The sequence below is a fragment of the Amblyraja radiata genome, chromosome 13 (assembly GCF_010909765.2).
Source record: "Amblyraja radiata isolate CabotCenter1 chromosome 13, sAmbRad1.1.pri, whole genome shotgun sequence".
NCBI lineage: Eukaryota > Metazoa > Chordata > Chondrichthyes > Rajiformes > Rajidae > Amblyraja > Amblyraja radiata.
The window spans coordinates 6,893,538-6,920,876 of NC_045968.1; the positions used below are offsets into that span (position 1 = coordinate 6,893,538).

The 27,339-nt window shown below is 41.6% G+C and overlaps 2 protein-coding genes and 1 long non-coding RNA gene across 5 annotated transcripts in view; 1 reads left to right on the forward strand and 2 right to left on the reverse strand.

The window, feature by feature from the left end:
* Positions 1–2,547: 2,547 nt before the first annotated feature.
* shox2 (short stature homeobox 2) lies at positions 2,548–14,582 on the reverse strand. The gene is made up of 5 exons (XM_033031152.1): positions 13,888–14,582; positions 11,394–11,602; positions 9,083–9,140; positions 8,324–8,412; positions 2,548–4,050 (listed from the first exon to the last, which is right to left on the reverse strand). Exons 1-5 carry the CDS (start codon positions 14,132–14,134, stop codon positions 3,772–3,774), a joined length of 882 nt encoding a protein of 293 aa, XP_032887043.1. The 5' UTR covers positions 14,135–14,582; the 3' UTR covers positions 2,548–3,771.
* A 2,848-nt stretch (positions 14,583–17,430) lies between these two features.
* The window catches only part of rsrc1 (arginine and serine rich coiled-coil 1), a 287,203-nt gene continuing 277,294 nt past the window's right edge, over positions 17,431–27,339 (forward strand). The window contains exons 1-2 of one of the 3 annotated variants that reach the window (XM_033031150.1): positions 17,432–17,541; positions 22,261–22,303. Coding sequence is in view for 1 of the 3 variants with exons in the window: in XM_033031149.1 (XP_032887040.1) it covers positions 22,841–22,863 (23 nt within the window). In the remaining 2 variants the exon portion in view is untranslated. Of the gene's footprint in view, positions 17,542–22,260; positions 22,304–22,840; positions 22,864–27,339 lie in introns of those variants that run through there. The other 2 variants (XM_033031151.1, XM_033031149.1) reach the window with 2 other exon arrangements.
* On the reverse strand, positions 19,015–25,840 carry LOC116979584. Its single transcript, XR_004413750.1, has 3 exons — positions 25,831–25,840; positions 23,450–23,456; positions 19,015–19,046 (listed from the first exon to the last, which is right to left on the reverse strand). It is a non-coding gene; the product is annotated as an uncharacterized LOC116979584 (long non-coding RNA).

Consider the following 27,339-nt stretch of genomic DNA (forward strand, 5'->3'; position numbering starts at 1 on the left):
TGCCAGCACCATGCCAGCCGTTCACAGTGCACACATAAAGGATAAAGGGCACAACATTTAGTGTAACATATAACACGGAAGCACGATAATGTGCAATTAAAGATAATTCAAAGGTCTCTAATGCTACAAATGCAATGAATGGTTGCAAACCACCTAACACTAGGCGGTCCATCTGATTGGCATTCTGTGCTCCAAACTGAACGACTATTACCTTTTCCACCGTCATATCAAGGATGCAATGTCTCATGTCTGCAAAAACAAAACCCACAAATTGTCAGTGGGAAGTGTTCACAATCCACTAAAGGTATGTTCGGCAGCACTCTCAAAAACCAATAAAGAAAAGCTCTTCACTGTACACGTGACAATAATAACCCTACATCTATATCTTCCACTAAACTGTTGGCAAGGCAAAGAGTGAATGCAAGTACCATCCACCCACTCCCGCCACACAGAACATTTATCACAGCGTGTTCCTCATCATAGCCCAGCCACTGTGCCAGCAGCGCGCCAAAACAACCTTCATTTCATGAACTCGTCTGGAGACATACACACACACACACACACACACACACACACACACACACACACACACACACACACACACACACACACACACACACACACACACACACACACACACACACACACACACACACACACACACACACACACACACACACACACACACACACACACACACACACAGATTTACAGCAGCTACAAACCCGGGAAGAACTAATGTCTCGGCCCCATAAACGAGGCGCTTATCGGCCGCTTCACCAAGTTACAGATCAGCGGTTACAGGTCGGTTGTAAGGGGGGTGGGGGGTGGCCTCTCGGTGCGTGTAGAGTTCCCTACCAGACGCGCCAGCTGCCCCGACCAGCTCCATGGCCGTCCACTGGCTCTTTCGCTGGACTCGGGAGCCCTCGTTGCCCAGGTGAGCGCTTCGCTGTTGGCACCGCTCCTGCTCCCCATCTCAGCCACCTAGATCGCTCCATTCAGACAACAATCTATTTTGGGGCGCTGAAAATTTACTTTGGATAAACCAAAGTATTTGTGACATTCTTTTAGTTTAACAGTGCTGCGGCAGACACCAACACCAACCAAACACCTGCCCGCAGGTAGGGCCACCTGAGGGGACACAACAATGCCGGATCAAATTATAGACATTTCCTTTCAACGTACAGGTGTGCCCAGTACCTGTCCCCTCTGAAACATCATCCAAGACAGCTGAAAACTCCCAAGTCTGAAGAAAGGTTTCGGCCCGAAACGTTGCCTATCTCCTTCGCACCATAGATGCTGCTGCACCCGCTGAGTTTATCCAGCATTTTTGTGTACCAGCTGAAAACTAAGTTTGCTCATGGAACTCAGTACCTTTTTTACTGAATGCATGTACATTTTCCACCATTGGAATGTTTTTATACCCACGAGCAGATGTTAACATAACTAAAGAAGGGTCACGACCCGAAACTTCACCTGTTCCTTTTTTTCCAGAGATGCTGTCTGACCCGCTGAGTCACTCCAGCTGTTTGTGCCTATCTTCGGGTTAAACCAACATCTGCAGTTCCTTCCTACACTTAACATAACTGATGTTAGAAAATGTATACATATTGGGGCGTAGCTCATATTTCCAAAATTAGATTTCAGTGACGTTTTTGAATTGTTTGTTAGGCTCCCTGTGACTATTACGGGTGCCAAGAGTTCTGAGGAGAAGGCAGGAGAATGGGATTGAGAGGGAAAGGTAGATTAGCCATGATTGAATGGCGGAGTAGGCTTGATGGGCCGAAAGGCCTCATTCTGTTCCTATCACTTACGTTCACTTTGTTTTATATCCCACAAATTAATCCAATAGTAAATTTAGTTCTGTACACATAATTTTGGATGAGAAATAAAAAAGACCTCGTTCTTAAAGTCATTAGTATGAAAGTTTAGTCACATGGTCGTTAACATTCACCCAGCCCCCCCAAATGTCCAAGTGTGTTGGTCTTGCGCAGTCATGTCGGGACTCCCTTTCGCAAGTCTTTTGAGGCTGATTAAATAAACTCCCATTTTGGTTCGTTCGAGACGGATAGCTTGGTTTTGGGTTTTTTCCCACGTGCTCACCCTAAAGAGCTTTTCGCTGCTCATTAATTTGGAAAAAGTTAGCCAAGAAAAATGTAAACATCACACCATCACAATAAATTGTTTAGAATGTTCTGACTTACCACCGTAAAAACACTTAAAAAAGGAAAGTTTTGATTTGCATCACAATGACCGCATCAATGACCATAGTTTCACTTCGTTGTATTTACCCGACCGTTATGTCCGAATGTAGCAAAGTTTGACAATTGTAAGTTTTTAAAAAGTCTCTTGTGTTTCAACGTAAAACTTCTCATGTCTGCCACGGCATCGCGTTCGAAAAAACAAATCTTCTTATTCTTCATGCAACAATATTCGAAGGTACCTTCGTTCTCGAAAACAAAACAATACAAATTGCAAAGTCCAACCACACGCAAACCAAAAATTTGAAAACAGAATTGAGAAAAGACGTAAAAGAAAAAAAAACAATGACGACTTCAACATATTTTAATTAAATATATAAAATCATTTCATTCTGACTTGGCACTCGTTGCAATAATAGCAAAATCTGATCGATATCGGCTGATTTTCGTTAATCTAATTCATTCTGATTAATTGCATTGACATTAAACCGTAGAACTGTACAATAGAGATTTTGTTTCATGTTTAGAGTCATCGTTGAACACGTACAAATAGTCAGTTAACTTTATTATAAATAAACCAAGAATGGCGCAGCATCTATGAACTGCAATACATTTTTACCTCCGATCTCTAGCCTGACGACGGGAAAGGACATGATTACTCTGAGTAACACTCCTTTGCAATGAGCTCTTCAGCTTCTGCTGTCCTTTGAGTGAATCAAGGTTTCAATGAAACCAACGCCTCATATAAACATATTCCATAAACATCTATGTGAAATAAATTCTCATAATAGCACAAGAGAAATATTTAAGAATAAAACCACATATGAAATAAAAATTAAATACTGACAGTCTATCAGTCATACACAATTTAACCAAAATAAAACTTTGTTCGTGTATTGACAACTGTTTTACACAAAGGACCGTACCTTAATCGTAGGGCTTAAACTACAAGAGTTTACGGCAACATTTTGGATACATAATTTATAATTTTTGATCTAAACAAATTGACATCTAGGTCGAATAGTTCTTATTGTCCATCGCTCCAGTTATTGTAACGACAAGAAAATAGTACATTGGAAAATTCCAAAAATGAAAATCTTTGAGATTATTTCGTCTCCACACTTGCATCAGCAATTATGTGTCCCGCCTAACATAAACCAAGTGCAATTCTGATTGAAAGGACATGAGCATCGTTGAAAATAGTATAAATATACATGCAAGTGTAATCCTTTGCACTTCATTTTGATGGTTCACTCTTGACTCTCATAAATAGTTCACTCAGACAGGTAAGAAATCCAAATTTTCCACCTCTGTGCAATGTTCCAATATTTTATGGGAAGCAAAAGCAAGCGTCGGGATTTACATTCTACAGGAGGAGGCCAGCCCCCATCCGTGGGTATCAAGTAAATTTTTGTGCTAAAATGATTTCGCAGAAAGCTCAACACTGAACTTTATTTCCCAGCTGCGGGTCCTTCCTCCTTTGGAGGCGAGTTTTGTTTTTTGTTTTGTTTTTTGTGTCGTGTCTTTAACCCTTGGGAAAAGTTGCTGTGTGTGTTTTTTTTTGTTGAGATCACAGGCCCAGCGCGGCGGCGTGTTTTTTGGCTTTGAGTCTCAAGTCTGCGATGCTGGAGTTTTTGCTGGTGGTCTTGGCTGCGGCCGCGGCCGCCACCACAGTGGCCGACTCTGCCAATGTGGCCAGGGGCAGGCCGAAGGGCGGCGGGGGGAACATCATGTAGGGCGCGTGCGCCGCCAGGTGTGGGTGCAGGTGGTGGTGCGCGTGAGCCACGCTATCCAGCTGCAGCTGAGCCTGGACCTGGAAGGACAGCGGGGTCATGTTGCAGTGGTTCTCCTGAAAACACAAACAAGCTCATTGAGACACGGCTATCACACACAGAAGTTACAGTCAACAACTATTGCTAGGAAATTATTGCACTATTATTGGGGGGTGTTATGTACGCGTGTGTATTACGCACACATTTCACTGTGCCATCTGGCACACGTGACAAATAAATGGATCTTGTACATAAAAAAACACATACACACACACACATATACATACACACACACGCACACATATGCGCTGCAGCAAGTAAGAATTTCATTGTTCTATCTGGGACATATGACAATCAAACACTCTTGACTTGACTTGAGGTATATGTGTGTGTGTGGGGGTAGATATGGGAGAAGGCAGGAACGGGGTACTGATTGGGGATGATCAGCCATGATCACATTGAATGGCGGTGCTGGCTCGAAGGGCCAAATGGCCTACTCCTGCACCTATTGTCTATTGTGTGTGTGTGTGTCTGCGAGTGTGTGTATACAGTATATATATATACTGTATACACACACTCGCAGACACACACACACACAATATATATATATATGTGTGTGTGTGTGTGTGTGTATATATTTATATATATATTTATTATGTATATATCCACACACTTAACATTTTTCCCGTTTATTATGTTATTTACAGTGTAATGTATTTACTTATTCTGTTATGCTGCTGCTGCAAGAATTTCATTGTTCTATCTGTGACATATGATAATAAAACACTCTTGACTCTTGAAATAAGAAATTACAGGTTCTTAATCATTGCTAACATCTGGACATGCACAGTTTTAATGCATTGGTATAAACTTAAAACTTTCATTGTCTTCAACTGAATTTACGAGAATGTAATTCAGGAGCTGTATTTCAGCGGGACAGTGGTGCATGTGGTAGAGTTGCTGCCACACAGCACCAGAGACCCGGGTTGGATCCCGACCTCAAGTGCTGTCTGTCTGAATCCACATCAGTCAAGGGAATCCACATCAGTCAGGAATTTGTGTTAGGTAAACTGTTGGGACTGAAGGCAGATAAATCCCTAGGGCCTGTGCATTCTGAGTATGCAAGATTTTGTGTACCTTCGATCTTCCAGCATCTGCAGTTCCTTCTTGAACACAAATCCCTAGGGCCTGGTGGTCTGCATGGATCAGTTCCTGTGGACTGGAGGGTAGCCAATGTAACTCCACATTTTTAAGAAAGGAGAGAGAGCGAAAACTGGGAATTATAGACCAGTTAGCCTTACATCGGTAGTGGTGAAGGTGCTTGCGTCAATTGTTAAAGATGTTGTAGCAACGCAGTTGGAAAGTAGTGACGGGATCGGTCAGAGTCGGCATGGATTTATGAAGGGGAAATCATGCTTGACTAATCTTCTGGAATGTTTTGAGGATGTAACAAATAGAATGTATAAGGGAGAGCAAAGTATCTGGACTTTCAAAAAGCCTTTGATAAGGTCTCACACAAGAGCCAAATTAGAGCACATGGTATTGGGGGTAGTGTATTTACATGGTTAGAGAACTGGTCGGCAGACAGGAAGCAAAGGGTAGGAATTAACGGGTCCTTTTCAGAATGGCAGGTAATGACAAGTGTGGTGCCGCAAGGCTTGGTGCTGGGACCCCAGTTATTTACAATATATATTAACGATTTAGACGAAGCAATGAAATGTGACATCACCAAGTTTGCGGATGACACAAAGCTGGGTGGCAGTGTGTGTTTACCCCGTCTCTTTCCCCCCCACATCACAACATTAAAAAAAAAAATCCTATCCCGTGCGAGTTTGTAGGTTAGTGTGCCTCTGCAAATTCTCCCCCTCAGTCTTTCGGGAATTGACGGGAAAGTAGGACAACATCGAACTAGTGTGGACGGGTGGATGGTCGGCGTGGTCTCGGTGGGCCGAAGGGCTTGTATCCTGGTTGTATCTGTAAACTGAACTACATCTCCGGAGGCGATGAGCGACGTCTCGAGTCGGGACCATTCTTCAGCCCCTTCTTGAATGCACGGGTGCTGTCTGATCCGCTGAGTTCCTCCAGCACTTTGTGTTCTGTTTAAGATGTCAGCACCTGTAGTTCGCTGCAATTACATTCCCAGAAGTGTCTGACAGTAATCAATAGCTCAGAAGGGTAACGAGTGGTTTTATACCATTGGTCAGTAGCCTGTAGTTTTTGAATGGGACCCCAATGAGTGAATACACTAAAATTCAACGCTAAAAGACTATCAGATTGTTCCACTCTACAACGAGTGAATTCTTGCGTTGCGGCTTAACCGTCTGAAGGCAAGAGACGGGATGACAAGAGACAGGATGAAGGTAACGCGAATTTCACACTTCCGATCAAACTGAATAGAAAACGAGGCATTTTGCTGTAAACAGCAGTTCCTCTAGTCGACCATATGTGGAGAGTTTTAGTGATTTAACGATTTATTTTTGTTCTTATCGTTTCAGAAAACCACGAAGCAACCTTCTTCACACTCACATCCACGTTTAAGAAGCACCGGCGTGGAAATCCATTGATGGTGAAGGGTAGTGTAAGGAAGGAACTGCTGATGCTGCTTTAACCGGAAGATAGACACAGAAAGTTGGAGTAACGCAGTGGGACAGGCAGCATCTCTGGAGAAAAGGAATAGATGACGTTTCGGATCGAGACCCTTCTTCAGTCTAAGAGTCAGGGGACAGGGAAACGAGAGATGTGGACGGTGATATAGAGATACATAGAACAAATGAAGGATATTTTCGAAAAACAAATTTAAATAATCGATTTTAAAGAGGAGACAAGATTTTTTTTTTTTTTGCGTCATTTGAAACAACCAGTGGTAGTGGATAGTAACTGCCACTAGAAATGCTCGAAGACTGTAGTTTAATTCAAATTGAGGAAATTCAAGCCTGTCCATCTGTCCAGTGTGTCTCTCGACCTCAAGGAAGGCTACAGGAATATGTTCCATTCCAGAGAAAACTCGAGTAGATTTGTATCTATTTCGATTTAATTCAACGTCTCCCCCAAATTATCAGGCGCACATGAATTTTTAAATTGCTAGAGAAGTGTAGTGAAATCTTTGAATAGCCTGTCAAACATGATTAAGGAATATACTTAGAATAGTTAGATATGTAGGGCAAGTGTACAGAGAATAGTGTGAAAATGTAAACACGTCTAAAATCAATAACTGCAAAGCGAAGTGGGAAAGCTCACTACACAACCTTAAGGCTAATAAATAGACCAACATGAATCAACCTTAGGTGATATGGAGTTGGGATAACACTATTTAATTTCCAATTCTTATTAAGTAAATTCTAATTGCAGATGTTTGGATGCTGACTTGAACTTATGTCCAGACAGTTAATGCAATCTACGAATATGAGGCCAAGTTCGGTACCGAATATGTCACATTGGGCGAGGGCCGCCAGTATTGCCCGCGTGTGCCAAGACTCATCTATTTGCAGGTGGCGAGAACATTGTACACATTGAAACAAATTAATTGCTACTTGGAAGTAACATCGGCACCTGGCCAATGGAATCTCAAATCTAAATAAGCCTGCATGCTTAAAATTTGGCAGTAAATATTTGCAAAGAAATAAAACTCCGTTTGAATTATTCAGGCATCCTGAAAATCGAGACATCGGGAAATGTGCAGCCATCCACATACTAGTAAATGGATCAGATAAATGGCAAAAAAAAAACAAGTCGGAATCCTTTCGCCAAGTCGGGCAAATGAAGAATGGAATTACACGTTGTTAATGAAAGCTCTCGGGGGAATACCGATCTTCTTAGGACGCTGCCTGTGTCTCATTATCAACAGCACTTACTGATAAAATGGCAGAACATGATACGGGTTGTTCAGCAATCATCAACTATAACTAATTCAACTGGAAACAGACCCCAAGTAGCTCCAAAAAAAAATAATCCAGTTTTCTCTCTCCTCGCTAATTATTCGCCCCTAAGATCACGCCCATGGAAATTAATGGGGTCACCTGTTCATTATCAATGTCATCTTAGCAATGACATGAAGAATTGCTCTGAAAAATCACGAAGATCATTGATTTCAAATGACCCATTAGGATTTCACTTTCAAAACAAGCATCATGGACGGAGATAGACACAACAAGCTGGAGTAACTCAGCGAGTCAGGCAGCATCTCCGGAGAAAAAGAGTATGTGACGTTTCGGGTCGAGACCCACCACGTGTAAGGGGTCAAGCAACTTGTATCTCGGGGACATCAGTGATTCATTTCAATTACAGTAAAACGCTTTGTCTTGCATACAACCCGGTAACATCATGAAGTTGGATGTGGATGTTATTACTTGCCTGTTGAAATGGCATCCTCAAGGCCCCCACGTTAACGTACGGTGCGACTCGACACGCTTCAAACTGACTAGCGGTTCCAATAAGTACACCTACACCAGGTAAACAAGGTCATTGAAATAAATGCACCTTTTCGTCTCATAGTTATTGTGTTACTTTAATTAGTATGTGCGAATCCTTAGACAATGATCAAAATGTCATATTGAAATTAGCGTTGTAATTTTTGACTTCAAAGTATGTTTCATAGCATAGTTGAAACGTTCGATCTGTTTTGTATTCAAGATCCCACCCACTCACCTACCCTGGATACAGAATTACATTTTGTTTCAAAGACGCATCACGGAAACAGGCTCTTCGGCCCACCGAATTCACACCGAGCATCGATCACAGTTAACGCGAGTTCTCCGATATCCCATATTCGCATCCACTCCCTACGCATCCACTCCCTACACTTTGCAGGCAGTTTACAGGCGGGGAAACAACCCCGCACGTCTTTGGGATGTGGGGGAAATCTGAAGCAGCCGGAGAAAACCCACAAAGTCGCAGGGAGAACGGGCAAACTCCACACAGACAGTGCCAGAGGTCGGGATCGAACCCGGGTCCCTGGCACTGCGCCGCTGTCCCGCAATCAGGCGGCCCTGAATTGCATCCCCGTAAAAATGGTTTGAAGCCAGTGTACACATAAAGTTTATAGCAATCCATTAAAACCGAGCATGTCCGGATATTAGCGATGATTAAACGTCTCCAATCTAACACACGTACCTTTATGAAGTTGATTTTCTTGCTTTCGACATTTTGCTCTCCTATTCTGAAACCATACCTATGGGGCAAACATTTTTTTTAATGACAATGATTGGCAGCTGCATCTCAGAATGCACGAGTTATATTGTTCAAACTGACAACTATGCGATGCAATATCCCGTCGGACTTATTAATTATTAATCTGATTGACCTCGTTTATTTTAATTATCTGACTCTTACATATACAACGCATGGCAATATATTTGGAGGGGGGGGGGAATGCTGCAAACAATCGAAAACACATTGTGATGTCCGTTTTTTTTTTAATGTTTATTGGTACGTGAGAGATTATTTTATGCCTCGTTTCATTTATAGATAAAGGTTATGGTACCATACGATCCAGAGACAACTCCATGACATCTAATACCACAACGATAATGGCCCTGACGTTTGAGCAATGGTCTGCCTCCAATCAGACTTTGCTCATTAATAGACTAAAATAACTACCAGCAATGAGAGAAAAAAACGTTTCCCTGTTAATAATTCCAATGCCTTGTAATTAGTATTATTCCAGATTTATATATGTGATATAATCCGGTGTTTATTCTTTTGTTTATTATAGCAAGGCAACATACGCTCACAAAGGACACAGATTAAAACCCATACAATAAATACCGCATTAATATGGTAAGCTGGTTTTCAATTCTCAGATGAAAGTCTGGTGTTAAATAATGCATGTACTATATCGAAATCATTTTATTTGCAAGTAGCACCACATGAACAAGTTTCCCAGATGCATACATGGGCATAAAAAAAAACTTAAAGCGCATTTTGGAATTGTGAAGCCACGTTTACTTTCGATCCAATAGCACGGGGATGTCGCATTTTTTTAAAATGATAAGTATTATCAAAGCTGATTGTTAGTTTAACATACGGATTTAGTAACGGAAATTAAATCAAATACTTTGATGCGTTGAATAAATATTAAATCTTCTGGAAACCTTTCACTATACTTTGTTCAATGAGTTTTAATCAATACGGCATCCTACAGCTCATGACATAACTGCATCCGAATTGATACAATTGAGACCAAATGCTGCCCAGGCATGGCAGCTAAATATAGTTCTGTGGCTCTTCAAAAATGACTGATTGAAAATGAAATGTACATTATTTCTGGAGTTCTCCTTTTGTACATGCCTATGAAGTGGAATTTAATTGCCACTGAGAACAAAGGATGATTACCCAGTCGATGATATTGATGAGGATTTCAGATATAATGTGGTTCAGTTTGCCATTACAATGTAACCAATAATTTTACAGTGATGGGAAGAGCTGTTCAAGAGAATGGGAATAGATGACGGGACATACCCCCATGGTGCAAGCCTACAAATGTCACAGGGCAAGGTTTGTGTTTAACATGTATCGTTTGTAGGATGCATAATAGTTCTTGAAATATACCACTTGCTGCCCTGGGTTTAAACACATTATGAATGACATGGACGCCTGAACTGAGAAGTTGACCAATACGGCGCTCTGTACAACTGCTAATAAATAACTTAAATTCAGATATTCAGAGCTCGGGCGACTTGCTACTGGTATCATCACCAACAACGTTAATTATCTCTCATCATTCCTTGTGGCATGATATTGAGAAATATAATGGGGGGGGGGGGGGGGGGGGGGGAATGTTATTGGTCATACACAGAGGAATAAGAAAAGGATCGTGTGAATAATGTTTTTTTTTCCTTCGAAGGTTCTTTGAGCAACAAATCTTTTTTCCCTCCCTTTTGCAGGTCTGTTTGATGGTTTTGGACACTGGTCGATTTGTTCGGGTCAAGTTGCTGCTAAGTTTACCTCGTTATCGTATTACAGGCTGGGAACCCCCATAAGAATACCATATAGCTTGATGCAGATGGTACAGTTACAGAGGGCGCACGCTGCAAGTAATTTCCCAACTGCAGCTGCCTCTAGCCTATCAACCGCAACTTCTCCGAAACTTCTAGTAAATTAAATATCAGTTCGAACGATGCAAACCTATTTAATTCATCATAGCCGCATGCAGCGTCGACATCTGAAGGACTACTTATGTAAACATAAATCATCCCCTTTATGTCCCGAGCCCGATGTTGTGCAGTTGCCCTAATTTGTTTCCTTTGCACGTAAACCCAAGTGTATTGGTACAGTATTCATTTCTCGCAGAGGTGCAAACCACAATCCGCGTTTAAATATAAATAATGAAATCACCCGGTATATTAAAAACTTCGTGTTACGAAATTAAAACTGGTGTTTCCAAAATGCCAGATGGGTGTGTAATAGGGAATGTTTGCCTTACTTGTACCCTGGCCTCTGAGAGTCCCAGTCTCTGGCTCAGCTCTTCCCTCATAAATGCATCCGGATAATGAGTCTCATCGAACAACCTCTCCAGCTCGTTTAGCTGTTCCAGTGTGAAGTTAGTCCGACTTCGCCGTTGCTTAATTTTGGTCTGAGCTTCCTCTTCCACTGGTTTGGTGTCTTCCTTTTTCTCTTTAATGTCGCCACTTCCTACAAACGAGCATTGCACGGCGAGAATTATCATCACGTCTTTGCTAGTTATATCGATAGATAGAATCATTGGCAGGAATATTTGAAATGGAGATCTTTAAAAAGTTAACAGTTCTATAAAAATCAAATCCGGTCGGAATCACAACCATTTCAGCCGCACAAGGTACAATTAACGATAAACACAATCTAACTCCTGCCCTCGCCACCGAACTTGTCACTGGAGTGCCCACGCTAGTACCACGGTAAAGAAGCAGCATTTAGTAGCAGGAAGAAAGCTGTGCGTTCACGGGAAATTATTATTTTTGTTTATTCAACATAATTTCCACCTCCCTCAATTAATCTTATTTTCATAATTTTCTTACTAAATGACGAGCATGATGATATACAGCAGCATCGGTCTGATAGTGTCAGAACATAACAATAGACAACACCTTTGAATGTTAGCCATGTGCATCGCATTTAAATAATTTGATTTAGTAAATTTGTTGCTGCACAGAAAGAACGGACGTTTTAAATATTTTGAATATTTTAAATATGGCTATTAATACAAACTCACAGCGTATTTGGTCTTTTTTAAATTCTGCTCCCTCATCCCATTATCTATCAGGAAGACTCAGGTGCTATCACAGGCGTTAGATAACAAAGAGCCAAGTTGTTTGAGTAGCTGAACTATTAGGTTCCGCTCTGCGTAATTAATAAACACTTCACAGTGGAGCTCCAAATGTTTCGAGTTTAGGATTGGAGTATCTTTTTCTTTAGGTACACAAGCTGCAACATCCAGCGGGCTCTGCTACTGGGTTACTGACAGAACGGGCGCTCTAACCAAATTAGACACAGAAGCAATGCTCGTCGTCTTTTTATATTTAGGACAATACATTTTCAACCACAATACTGGGTCAGAAAGACCTTTGTTAGGATTCCCAAACTGTTCGTGTTTTAGCGGCTTGATTTATTTGTAACGAAATTTAAAAATAAATCAATTAACGCTTACTGATTACAAAGTACAATGTGACAGCGAGCACTGATATACTTTGTCGCTCATAGCTCTGGAAACTTAGACACGTCTTCTTATTTTAATCGTCATGCGAATCAGCAATACGTTTTTATATGATTTATTTTCATAAAGAGAGTCATCTGTCATATACATATGTACATTAAAAATCACCGTGCCACACGTCACCGACAAGGTTACAGCGTGAAAGCATTTTACGCTACATGGGAGAGATTGGACGGTTTGCTTTTTGTTGCAATTTACTGCGAATAAAGATGAAAGGATAAAAGAAAATTGTTTTGCTCCAGCCTAAATACTGATTGAAGACGTTATCTGCACCTAACATTTACTGTATGAAAGAAGGATAACAACGAGAATCCCATCTACTGTCGTAAATACATTTATCAAAGAAAATGTTGCGAAATGATAAATGGAACGATTATACTTAGCGAGACGACTGGTTCACAATCTGCAATGCTGAATCCACATTCGGCATCCATTTAATCGTTTTTAGGCTATAAAAGTGCAATATTCTATGAAATATGTAAAGTATTGCGAATAGTTGTGTGGTTTCCGATGATGTGGCCTTGTAAATGGCGTCATAGATAAAGTAATAGCATTTATTTATGAAACCATCTCCTAACGATGCTGTAGAATCGTGTGTGAATCTCGGTAAATGAGACAAAACTTAGTTGCACTGTATCGATGTAAATATATCATTAAGATTAGTTCCGTCATTGTCATTTACCTACGGCTAAACGTCTGGAAACAACAGTAACTGCCTTTAAATACGTCTCTTTTTTTTTAAAACCCACTTTCTTTACGTTATATTGAATATCAGCAAACCCGGCCTGTTTAAAACCGATGCCAAGCGGAAGGGCACATTCTTTAGAAAAATAGAAACCAGAAGAAGCTATTAAGTTTAACACCGCAATTAAAATTGATTGAACTTCTCGCGTCACCGAATCCCCTGTAAACATCCTCGCGGTATGATCCGACACACATTCCGTGTCCCTTATCGATAGACAACTTTCACTTTTTAAAACAAAATCATTGATTATGTAGTAATTAACCGCCCGTTTTATGATTTACTGCTCTCGAGTTATGTGAAGCTGACAACTTAATACAACAATTAAAATAATTCGGCAGTTTGCTCTTAATGTGCTCATGTCCTCTGATTTTCGTAAATGACATGATTGAAACAATCACAAATAAACCAAGCTAACATTGACACGGCACCACGCAGACCATATGAAGCCTCGTTGCTGTGTGTGAAATCAGAAGGTTTGTTTACCCGGATCGGTTAGTTTCGGAGTGCCGCTGTCCCGCGGTCTATCCGGCCCGATCTCTGGCTCGCTACTTGGAGAACGAGACGCCCCGCGCTGTGCACCGATTACTTCATCCCGACTTCCTTCACTCAGACCCGGCTCCCGAGCTCGCACAGGCCCGCTCTCAAGAACTTCTCTGTATGTGATCACATCCTTCCTCTCTTTCACTTTTTGATCAAAAGACTTCGAAACAAAAGCTGTAAGTTCTTCCATTGCTGCTCTGAGGAATATGACCCTGTCTTGTTTTTTCTTCTTCTCCTCCTCTCCCTGTGTGTTATTCTCTCCAATACATTAAACGTACAATATTTCTCTGTGGTATGTCGCCTTGGAGTTGAAATGCAAACCTGATCTTCCAGAATTCGGCTTGCTCGGAGATGTAGATCTAATACTGATGCGCTATTGAAGTCAGACTATTTATACTTAGCAATACTTGCCCAGCTGCGCCTCTTGTACTCAGCAATTACCTCCTCTTGTCCACTTGATGTGTCCCCACTCCTGGAACACAGTTATCATCAGCCTCTGGGCTGTAACTCATACCTAGCGGCTGCTATTGGCCATTAATCCACCACTGACAAGCATTCGTAATTAATTTAATTAGCGAGTATTACTGCTATTGTTATTACTTAGCTAAACACGGGGGAGCTGGGATGGCACAGGGGCGTGGCCAAATAGAATGACACATCGCGCAGCGCGGTGACTGGGTCGTCCCCAAACCCAGCGGCTTTAAACACCAAAGCACGCTAAAAATCAGGTAAACTTTTGATTTGAGGTAAATCAAAATTATGTTTGCAGCTTGCATGATATTTAAAATTTCAACAGATCTTTTTGCACAATGCATGGGTTTGCATGTAATATTATATATATTATATAATATAATCCACATATATAATATTATATATGCATACATATATATATTTACATATTTCTGCCTGATGGTTCATTATGAAATATGTGTTCATCTGTTCTCTATATGAATGGTATCCTGATTGGGTCAAATGATTCTCAAAGCATTTTTGGTTGTTAATTTGCTGTAAAACGTACACTTACGTTGCAATTCATTTAAATCACGGCTGAAATCGTATTGTTTCTCCAAAAAGGACAATGCTAAAAAGAAAAGTAATTCGTCACTTTAGTCACCTCCGTGGTTTTCCTCGTGGCTGTTTTAAACATTTACAGCCGATATGGTACTTAGTGCGGCGTGGACAAAGACAATTGATAATCATCTCTGATGGAGGGTTTTTTGAGAGAACCGAGCACGCACAGTTTAGTTCTCCTGTCAACTAATGCATGCTTCCAGCAGCAAGTGGCTTCGTATGTTTATATTTACCCTATATTCACACTTCTTGCCATGTATAGGAGGAACTTTGTACTTCATACTCCATGGTAGAAAATTCAAATAATCCGACGGCATGTTAATTAGACGTTGAACGAAACTAAATATATTCATAAATGCAAGACACTGAAATAGCATTTAAAATACGTTAAATAAGTTGTTTAACGTGTGCTGATGTCGCCTTTTCATTTAAGCACCGAGAATGTTGTCCACGTTTTACTAAACTTCAACTAATTTAATCTGCACCTTTTAGTAGAGCCGTCAATCCACAAATAGATTATCATTTCCAGATTACACGTTGCATTATTTATTCGGCGAGATAACTATTATTGACAATCTTCATAGTTTAGACCGATAATTTGTAATTTGGCATATACTGTTCACCAAGGTAACATTATAAATAAGGCTGGACCCTAAGTAAATACATCGAATTGTCACAAAACTGAAACTAGACCTAAATATGCGATCTATCTTCATCTCCACGACTCGAAGAGATATTTATTGCACTTTGCAGCACATATTATATTTACTATCTATACTTCAAAATGTATTAGATTTACATGCGAAATTTATCACAACTTTTTGGGAATTAAGGTGCAATTAGATTATTTTTATGAATACATGATACTGGAAAACAAATCCATAATCCTTGTGATTGATCATAAGAAACAAAATGTTACACTTTATCCGTAAACACTAATATAACATTCTGCATTACCCACTTTGGAACAAATACGTAAAGTTTGCTATTGATTTAACCGCCAAATAATCAACATACACATTGCAACGATGTTATAAACTTTTCAAATAAATAGTTTATTACAATTATAACAATATAGCGTATTTTTCCAGTATTATATTCATTACAAATGTTCATTACTTACATCGACTGGCAACAATCTGCAGGCGTTTGTAACAAAAACTAGCATAATAATGGTCTTTCTTACCACACCAAAGATAAAACAGTTCTCAAAGTTGTTGAATACATAATAATATTGATTGTCAAAAAATGTAACGTAATTTGCTCAAAGTTGCAGCAATAACATGTTTATATGTGCATAGAATCTGGTCTAGATTAAATATGCAGTTATTGATAAATAAATGAATTTTAATATAGCATTCATTTTACATTAATTCGCGCAGATTCCTCTGAAGACATCAAGGAAATAAATTGGTCCACCGAACAGACCTATTTCTGGTCTATTGGCATTTATCATTTCCTATGTGCGAGTGGGGGTGGGGAGGGGACGCGTGGTGAGGAGGTCTCTCTTGAAAATCCATTTGCCACATTATTATATGTAAACTAAAATCGCTTTTCTAATTTAACGGAAATTGCACTCGAAGTGTTATTATTGTTTCATTTTATTGCTTTAAACATACATAAACACAGGGTATTTTATGGTAGAAGTTATTTCAAGTGGTTTGCAAGTTGCCGGACAAATATTATTTGCACAAACATGTTGCAAACTACCGTGATAAACCAAATTATCTGCACCAACCTCTTCCCAATTGTTCACAATATTAAAAAATGTATCTGCTGTCATACCTTAAACATAATCCTTTCCCCATAATTATTAGGGACGATAGAGAGAAAACATGTCAACAGTCAGCTATTAGTTAAGTTGATTTTAATTGCTAATGCAAAGCTCGCTATTTCGTCCTTGCTAAAAGTCAATGTTAATCTCAGAAAGATACACTGTCCAATTTTCAGAGATAAACAAACGAGAGAATAATTATTTATTCACGAAGCATGGAACCGCCACCACTGTATTTCCAAAAACATGCCGCTTAACTAATAGATGCCACCAAGTAATCCACATTATAGATACTTAACAGTTAAAACTTATTTGCCTGCTTTTGTGGTTATATCGAGTGCTCAAGATCTTTTTGGAGAGTTTATCCATCTCTTTTGGTGGAAGCAAAGTTAGTTTGACTTCCCAAATGCATGCATCGGTGTGAATCCTTCTTTGCAATTGATTGAAATGAAACTCTCACTGTAATTTAGTCCGGCTGCAATGCTAATTACTGTCGTTGCAAACTTCTCCAGGGCCGGTCGGTCGGTCGGTGGGTGCATGGAGCTCATTGGCTTCGGCCGGGACCAAGACGGCGCCTGCCCAGGAATCGATCGATGTCTCGGGGCCGACTGTGTGTCCTTGGGTTGGTTGGGTTCAGAGTTCGGGGGCTCGGCGATCGGCAGAGCGGGTCTGACAGACATGGCGTCGTCCTCTCGGCGGGGAGTTGTCGCTGTTGAAGCCTAGACGCGAACACCCAGCCCAGCCCGGCCCAGGTACCCGCCCGCCCGCCCGCCCGCTCTGCTTCACGGGGAATGTCCAGGCAGCGACGATGAAACATCCATAACCGTCGGTGGTTTCCGCGCGGGGTTTGGTCCAGCGCCGCGCGCAGGAGAGATGCGCAAACACTGACTGAGGCCTAAAGCCGGCGCCAGCCCCCGGGGAGAAGCGCACGTCCACGGGGGCCCGGGGAGACCTGTCTGTCCATGGCCCGGGGACCGACTGAAGTTCCGATGGGGTCTTCTCTGTCGCCTCGGCCTATATAAAGGAGCAGGGAGGTTCTACTGCAGTTGTACAGGGTCTTGGTGAGACCACACCTGGAGTATTGCGTACAGTTTTGGTCTCCAAATCTGAGGAAGGACATTCTTGCCATAGAGGGAGTACAGAGAAGGTTCACCAGACTGATTGTTCAAAAAGGAACTGCAGATGCTGGAATATCGAAGGTACACAACATTGCTGGGGAAACTCAGCGGGTGCAGCAGCATCTATGGAGCGAAGGAAATAGGCGACGTTTCGGGCCGAAACGTCGCCTATTTCCTTCGCTCCGTAGATGCTGCTGCACCCGCTGAGTTTCCCCAGCAATTTTGTGTACCTTCACCAGACTGATTCCTGGGATGTCAGGACTTTCATATGAAGAAAGACTGGATAGACTCGGCTTGTACTCGCTAGAATTTAGGAGATTGAGGTGGGGATCTTATAGAAACTTACAAAATTCTTAAGGGGTTGGACAGGCTAGATGCAGGAAGATTGTTCCCGATGTTGGGGAAGTCCAGGACAAGGGGTCACAGTTTAAGGATAAGGGGGTAATCCTTTAGGACCGAGATGAGGAAAACATTTTTCACACAGAGAGTGGTAAATCTGTGGGATTTTCTGCCACATAAGGTAGTTGAGGCCAGTTCATTGGCTATATTTAAGAGGGAGTTAGATGTGGCCCTTGTGGCTAAAGGGATCAGGGGGTATGGAGAGAAGGCAGGTACAAGATACTGAGTTGGATGATCAGCCATGATCATATTGAATGGTGGTGGAGGCTTGAAGGGCTGATGGCCTACTCCTGCACCTATTTTCTATGTTTCTATGTCCTGGTGGCTGGGAATTGGCTCTGAATCGCCCCGTGCAGATCCGGCATGGGGCTGGGTGATGGGTAATGAAGGGTGGGATGTGGGGGTGGGTTGTGTGTGGAGGATGGTGTGTGTTTGTTTTGGGGAGTAGTTTTGGATAGGGTGAAGGGGGAGGGGAGATCTTCTGCAGGCAGGTTGGATGTTAGGGTTGAGGGGATCATAACTAAAGGATGAGAGTGTGGTGTGGGAGGGTGCATTTGGCCTCGTTGAATATGTTGCTTAACATAAGTTGATGTAGTTTTTTCATTGGCACTGAGAATGTTGTCTATGTTTTACTAAACTTAAAGTAAATTAATGCACACCTTTAGCAGAGGCAGCAGTCAGATCTTTTCCTTGATCTGAATATGACAGACACACTCCAAGGACACTGAACACAGAACGTGCTGTAGTAGTCAATCACAACCAGTATTGACTCTCCTGATGGAAGTGGGCCTAGAAAATCTACCACAACATCTTCCCATGGTCATGCGGGCAACAATGTACCTCGTATTGGCTCAGGTGGATTGGGTTTGCTTACCATCTAACATCTACGGCATGACCTCACCACTACTAACCACTCCCCATATCACAAGTATAATTACAACCTCCCCACCCACTGATCTCTCTCTAGTTCCCGTGACAGACCACGTACAGCTAGTGCAGTAATGTATGTACAGTATGAATAAACTGGAGTAAAGTCAAAGAGTGTTGGTGACTCCTCTTTACATCGTTCCACATCTTTTTCCATCCCTGGCCACCATACATTTGTACGGAGATTTGGTTTAGTTCCCACAACTTCTAAATGTCCTTCTCCACCAGTTCATCATCTTGATTCTGGTATCGCACATTCTCCTCCTCAGAATCGTGTATACTTGGCTCCTCAATTTGGTAGTCTTGAGTCTAATCCCCACAGTCTCAACATCAGTCTGCAGAGTCCCTCGAGGTAAGGATCTGACACACTCCATAACAGTACAATGGCCTTTTTCTCTCCATGAACCTGCCTCAACTAGAAGTAGAGTCGTGGAGCAACTTGTCTTTTCCCTGGGTGTGTTCCTAACATGTGATGTGCAAACAAGCATCCGAATTGGGGCTAAAAACACTTTTTGTGGGTGTTGTGAGTGGGCGGATCCTGAAATTGACCGCTTTTCATTCATTGGTGCGATCTAACATTTGAAAATCATACGTAATCTCGGTAAAAAGTGCCCACCAAATCATGTTTACTGCAACATTTGACTGTGTCTCTGGAGATAAAGGGTGGTGACGTTTCGGGTCACGACCCTTCTTCAGTCTGATTGTAGGTGGGTGGAGCAGGGGAACTGGAAGCAAGAAAAGACCAGGATAAATCAGGGCTGGCAACAGATGACGTCAGGTTCGCTGGCCGGCCAATCGTTGGCTTGCAATGGTGTGATCCCAAGAGAGATACATCGCTGCGAACTGTGGAACTGGTTAACCAACCATCAGTGGAGAAAGAGGATGGGGGTGGAAAAGGGGCGGGGAGTGGAGAAGAGGGAGTGGAAGAGAGGGGGCGGTGGGTGGAGAAGAGGGAGTGGAACGGAGGGGTGTGTGTTTGTAGAAGTTACCCAAAATTAGTGAATTCACTGTTCATCCTGCAGGGTTGTAAGCTCCCTAAGCAAAATAAGAGGTGCCGTTTCTCCTATTTGCATGTGGTCTCACTCTGGCAATGGAGGCGGGCGGCCCAGGACAGAAAGGTCAGTATGGGAATTGATGGGGAGTTAAAACAGCGACTGGGAGATCCACTAGGCCTTGGCATTCTGTACGCAAGTGTTTAGTGAAACAGTCGCCAATGTAGAGGATGCTACTCCGGGAACATTGGATGCAGTCGAATGAGTTAGAGGAGTTGCATGTGAACGTCTGTCTCACCTGGAAGGATTGTCGGGGTCCTTGGATCGAGTTGAAGGAGGAGGTATAAGGACGGGTCTTGCATCTCCGATTGGCCGGCCAGCGAACCTGACGTCATCTGTTGCCAGCCCTGATTTATCCTGGTCTTTTCTTGCTTCCAGTTCCCCTGCTCCACCCACCTACAATCAGACTGAAGAAGGGTCGTGACCCGAAACGTCACCACCCTTTATCTCCAGAGACACAGTCAAATGTTGCAGTAAACATGATTTGGTGGGCACTTTTTACAGAGATTAATGCATAATCAGAGTTTTGTCCGAGCCAGGTTTAATAGCCTGATGGCTGAGGGGAAGTAACTATTCCTGAACCTGGTTGTTGCAGTCGCTGCCTCAAAAAGGCTGGCAGTATCATCAAAGACTCACACCATCCTGGCCACACACTCATCTCCCTGCTACCTTCAGGTAGAAGGTACAGGAGCCTGAAGACTGCAACAACCAGGTTCAGGAATAGTTACTTCCCCTCAGCCATCAGGCTATTAAACCTGGCTCGGACAAAACTCTGATTATTACCAACCACTTTCTGTTATTTGCACTATCAGTTTATTTATTCATGTGTGTATATATTTATATCATGGTATATGGACACATTTATCTGTTTTGTAGTAAATGCCTACTATTTTCTGTGTGCTTAAGCAAAGCAAGAATTTCATTGTCCTATACAGGGACACATGACAATAAACTAACTTGAACTTGAACTTGAAAGTACCATTGGAGGGGATGGTGTGGGTGGAATGGGATGAGTGAGCCAAGGAGTTGCGGAGGGTGTGGTCTCTGCGGAAGGTGGAAAGGGGTTGAGATGGGCAGATGTGAATAGTGGAGGTATTCCACTGTGGAGCATGATCCGTTGGATGCGCAGGCTGGTGGCGTGAAAGATGAGGACCAGGGGAATGCTGTCCTTGTTGCATCTAGGGGAGGAGGAGTAGCGTGAGCAGAACGACGGGACCCAAAGGAGACACGTGAGAGGGACCCAATTATGACAGGAGAGAAACCACATTTACTAAAGACTGAAGACATCTCGGATGTCCTTGCATGGAAAACCTTATCACGGGAGCAGATGTGGCGGAGATAGGGAATTCAGAGTATGGGATAGCTTCTTTGCAAGAGGCAGGGTGGGAAGAAGTGCACCCCAAATAACAGTGGGGGGTTATTGCTAATGTCCAAAGTCATGGAAGAGTGAAAAAAACAGGATGGGTACACATTCATATTAGATTACATAGGTCTATATGTACACTTTTACTTTTGTAATTAGTATTATTAATTAGAACTAAAGGCAGAACCATATACCATAGCATACGAAGCACCGTGAAGCATTTAAATAACATAATTTGGATGCTCAGAGGCCGTGGCAAATGCTTTCATTTGTTGTTGAGAGATTGCTGAAAACTGTAAAGATGAAAGTCATAAGATGATACCTAGAAAAATAAAATATGTTTAATCAAAGGGGAAATTACGATTGAAAATGTTATTTTGAGAATTTAATGAGCAGGTTGAGCAATGGGGAACCTATGGATGTAACATATTTGGATTTTGAGAAAGCAGGTGGTAACTCATAAGGTTAACAGAGAAATGGTAAATGGATCACTACTGTGTTGGGAAACGGTAACTACAGTGATGCAACAGGGGTATTGTGTTCATTTACTGACATTGCAAAGACAGGTTGGAAAAGCTTCCACTATTAATAGGTACATTTTGTCTTTTATAGGATACTTGGAAGCAAGTTATTTTGACACTTGGATTCATTTCAGGTCAGTGAATCTGAAAATGTATTCAAATGGAATCATAATTCCTCAAGATATGGGGGAAAATACTAATAAGTTATTTTTATATTCACACTATTTCAGAAGGATTGAATTGCGATTGGGATTCTTTTTATTTCTTTCCCTTGTTAGAGACTTACTTGCCTTTTTTTCACACGTTAACTAAAACCTGCTTCTGCTGATAATTGGTGCAAATGTTTGCCCTTGGTTCAATGCAAGTAAACTATTTCCTGTATGAATGAGTCCTGCATTTATATGGATATTTCCTACTTACAAAAGAATCTTTAAAAGAAAAAGATGGAAATATTGCTCCATTGTTTTGGGTTATCCCTGTCTTTCTATCATAAAGTTTGAATTCAGATCACCTGAAAACAATCTGCATCTTTGCTCATGGCAAGTAATCGTGAAGCTGTAATTGGGACACTTGGAATAATCATTCACAGGATCATTTCTCTCTAAGTACTCCAGAAAGTCAGCTCTACAATTCACTGGCTTGCAGATGACTTTAAATAACAATTAAGAGTTATGACATACATAAGGCAGAGCGGGTAAGGATGGCAAGTTATTATTGAAAAGGTAGGACTGTTGTCAACATAACCCAAACACATAAAATTATTCTTCTGAACTAGCTTGCTATGCACATATGATGGAAAATCGCTCATAACAAAAAAACATGAATTTATTTTGCACAACAATTATGAATTGTGCATCAATATTTGGAAACATTTTAGATTTAGATCTTTAGACTAATGAAATCATAGAACGTGTAACTAACCCAATTGAGAGACTTACTAACTTGATAGTGACCATTTGAGGAGGTGATTGTAGTGGCCATTTGACTTTACATAGTATGTTATAAATTATGGGATTTGCCTTTAAATTTTGTCTGCCTGTGATTATGTGGGTGGGATTTATTACGTAGTCGGAGGTGTGTTTGCTGCTGGGATTCTTGCGCAGAAACTTGTAGTTTTTTAGTTTAGTTCGGAAGAAGCATGGAGGGATGGCATAGCTTTGTACCATATCAGAACTTTGGACCATGTCAGGGATTTCTACCATTTCGGAGCCACATGCCGGAGATGACCGAATAAGATTAAAATGTACTTAAACAAGAAGAAGTTTGGATGAAAATGTTACTGTTTTACTTCGACAATAAAGAAACTATTAATCAAGAGACTGTGTTTTGAAAATATATCTTTGGACGGCTTTGAATGTCTCATGGGGAGCTCCCATTCGTAACGACTCTATCTCCTTACCCCCCTTGTCTTCAACATAGTGGATAGAGGGAAATATTCCTTGAACGATATAATAATCTGCCACTACAGTGATGAAGGTGATCGATGAGGGTGGGGCGGTGGATACTGTCTACATGGATTTTATGAAGTCATTTGATTAAGTTCTGCGAACATTAAAATGCACAGGGTTAACAGTGACTTGGTCATGTGGATTACAGCTTAGACATAGCCTACTGATAGAAGACAGGCTTGTGGTGGAAGGACAATATTCAGGCTGGAGGTCTGTGACAAATGGAGTTCTGCAAGGATCTGTGCTGGAATCTCTGCTATTTGTTTTATATATATATATATATATCTTGGAAATAAAGATAGGAAGCACTGCTGGAGATCGTAGATGAGGCAGATATGATAGTGGCACTTAAGAGTCTTTTGGATTGGCATATGGATATGCAGGGAATGGAGTGATATACAGTGCCCTCCATAATCTTTGGGACAAAGACCCATCATTTATTTATTTGTCTCTGTACTCCACAATTTGAGATTTGTAATAGAAAAAAAATCACATGTGGTTAAAGTGCACATTGTCAGATTTTAATGAAGGCCATTTTTATACTTTTTTTTCACCATGTAGAAATTACAGCAGTGTTTATACATAGTCGTCGTCTATGTATAAACATGTATAAACTATCTATAAATTAAACTAAGCCTGCCTGATCTTTAAAAAAAAAGTTATTACTGGATCCATTCGACTGCCACTACATAGAAACATAGAAAGTAGGAACATAGAAAGTAGGTGCGAGAGTAGACCACCAGGTCCGTCGAGCCCGCACCGCCATTCGCTCATGGCTGAACACTAAACAGACACACTTACCCACAAACAGTAGACACAAGACACAGAACACAAGACACTACCCTCCCCTTTATACCGCTATCACCCCTCTCCACCCCAAAAACCTCGTGATCTCCTGGGGGAGGCAAAAAACCGGATAAAAACCCAGGTCCAATTCGGGAAAAAAATCCGGGAAATTCCTCTCCGACCCCAATCTAGGCGATCAACACTTGTCCAGGAGATCACTCAGGTCTTACTATACTAACCATACCTAGGTCCATATCCCTGCCCTCTCCCCGTAGCCCCTTATCCCCTTGGCAGCTAAAAAACCATCTATTTTAGTCTTAAATATATTTAAAGTTTCTGCTACCACTGCTCCCTGGGGCAGTGAATTCCATAAATTAACCACCCTCTGGGTGAAGAAGTTCTTCCTCATCTCAGTTTTAAAAGAGCCCCCCCTTATTCTGCAACTATGTCCCCTAGTTCTAGTTTCCCCGATCATTGGGAACATCCTCGGTGCATCCACCCGATCAAGGCCCCTCACGATCTTATATGTTTCAATGAGATCGCCTCTCATTCTTCTAAACTCCAAAGAGTAGTGTTCCAGCCTACTTAACCTTTCCTCATATGTCAATCCCCTCATTGCAGGAATTAATCTTGTAAACCTTCGCTGCACTGCCTCCAGGGCTAGTACATCCTTTCTTAAGTATGGACCCCAGAACTGTACACAGTATTCCAAATGTGGTCTCACTAATACTGTGTACAGCTGCAGCAAGACCTCCGTGTTTTTATACTCAATCCCCCTAGCAATAAAGGCCAAAACTCCATTGGCCTTCCTGATTGCTTGCTGCACCTGCATACTAACTTTTAGTGATTCATGTACTAATACCCCTAGATCCCTTTGCGTTGCATTACAACGCAGCTCCTCCTCATTTAGAAAATAACTTGCCCTATCATTTTTTTTCCCAAAGTGAATGACTTCACATTTATTAGTATTAAACTTCATCTGCCAAGTTGTTGCCCACTCACCTAGCTTATCTATATCCTTTTGCAGACTCTTCCTATCCTCCTCATCCCCTACTTTTCCTCCCATTTTTGTATCGTCCGCAAATTTTGATATATTACACTTGGTTCCCTCCTCCAAATCATTTATATAAATTGTGAACAACTGGGGTCCCAGCACCGACCCTTGCGGAACCCCGCTAGTTACCGGTTGCCATCCCGAGTATGAACCATTTATCCCCACTCTCTGCTTCCTATTTGTTAGCCAATCCTCTACCCATGCTAATATATTACCCCCAATTCCATAATTTTTTATTTTTAGCAATAGTCTCTTATGTGGCACCTTGTCAAAAGCCTTTTGGAAGTCCAAGTATACCACATCCACCGGTTCCCCTTTATCCACCCGGGTTGTTACTTCCTCAAAGAATTCGAGCAAATTCGTTAAACAGGACTTCCCCTTCACAAAACCATGCTGGTTCTGTCCGATGAAGTCATGTTTATCCAAGTGCCCCGTTAGTGTTTCTTTAATAATTGTCTCTAACATTTTACCCACCACCGATGTTAGACTAACCGGTCTATAGTTACCCGCTTTCTGTTTACTTCCTTTTTTAAATATAGGTGTTACATTGGCCATTTTCCAATCCACTGGGACCGTTCCTGCCTCCAGGGAGTTTTGGAAAATTATCACCAATGCATCCACAATCCCCACCGCTATCTCCCTCAAGACCCTTGGATGTAATCCATCAGGCCCAGGGGATTTATCCTCCTTCAGTCTCATTAATTTCCCTAATACCACCTCCTTGGTGATCTTAATAGTATTTAGCTCCTCCATTCCTACCACCCCCTGTTTATCCAACGTTGGAATATTTTTTGTGTCTTCTATGGTGAAGACTGATACAAAATACTCGTTTAATGCCTTTGCCATTTCCATGTTCCCCACCAACAACTCTCCAGTCTCACCCTCCAATGGACCAACGTTCACCTTAGCCACCCTTTTTCTTTTTATATAGCTATAAAAACTCTTACTATTAGTTTTTATGTTGTTTGCTAAATTCCTTTCATAGTCTATTTTCCCCGTCTTAATTAATCTCTTAGTTATTTTTTGCTGACCTTTAAATGCTTCCCAATCCTCTACCTTCCCACTATCTCTGGCTACCTTATATGCCCTTGCCTTCAGCCGAATACTATCCTTTATAGTTTTACTGAGCCATGGCTGACTGTTCTTACCCTTACCCCTTTTTTTCTTCATAGGAATAAATTTTTCTTGAAGGTTATACAGTAGACCCTTAAACGTACACCACTGCTCATGTACCGTCTTATTCTTGAGTCTGCTATCCCAGTCAACTTTGATCAGCTCAGTCCTCATACCTTCATAATCCCCCTTATTTAGACTAAGCACCCTAGCCTGAGTTTCAACCTGCTCCCCTTCTATTTGAATATGGAATTTGACCATATTGTGGTCACTTGTTCCCAACGAGTCCCTAACTATGACATTTTTAATTAATCCTGCTTCATTACACAGGACCAGATCCAAGATTGCCTCCCCCCTTGTCGGTTCTGTGACATACTGTTCTAGGAACCCGTCTCTAATACATTCTATAAATTCTTCCTCTAGTCTACCCTGCCCAGTTTGGTTTGCCCAATTAATATGAAAATTGAAGTCCCCCATGATTACAGCAGTTCCCTTTTTACATGCGTCAACTATTTGCAGATTTATGTTCTGACTAACAGCGTCACAGCTATTTGGAGGTCTATAAATTACACCCACTAGTGTTTTTTTCCCCTTGTTATTCTCTATCTGTACCCAAGCTGTTTCACTATCCTGATCCTTCAACGCAATATCCTTCCTCTCTATTGCCGTTATTCCCTCCCTTATTAAAAGGGCCACCCCTCCTCCCTTTCTTTCCTGTCTATCTTTCCTAATTGTCGAGTACCCCTCTATATTTAACTCCCAGTCCTGA

Bases quoted from the DNA above. Each gene is read 5' to 3' on its own strand.
- shox2 (XM_033031152.1), bottom strand. From the start codon at position 14,134: ATGGAAGAACTTACAGCTTTTGTTTCGAAGTCTTTTGATCAAAAAGTG. The intron at 11,603-13,887 runs GTAAACAAACCT...GCTCGTTTGTAG, and splicing joins TCCGAAACTAACCGATCCGG to GAAGTGGCGACATTAAAGAG. The intron at 4,051-8,323 runs GCAAGTAATAAC...TTGTGTTTTCAG, and splicing joins TGAGGATGCCATTTCAACAG to GAGAACCACTGCAACATGAC.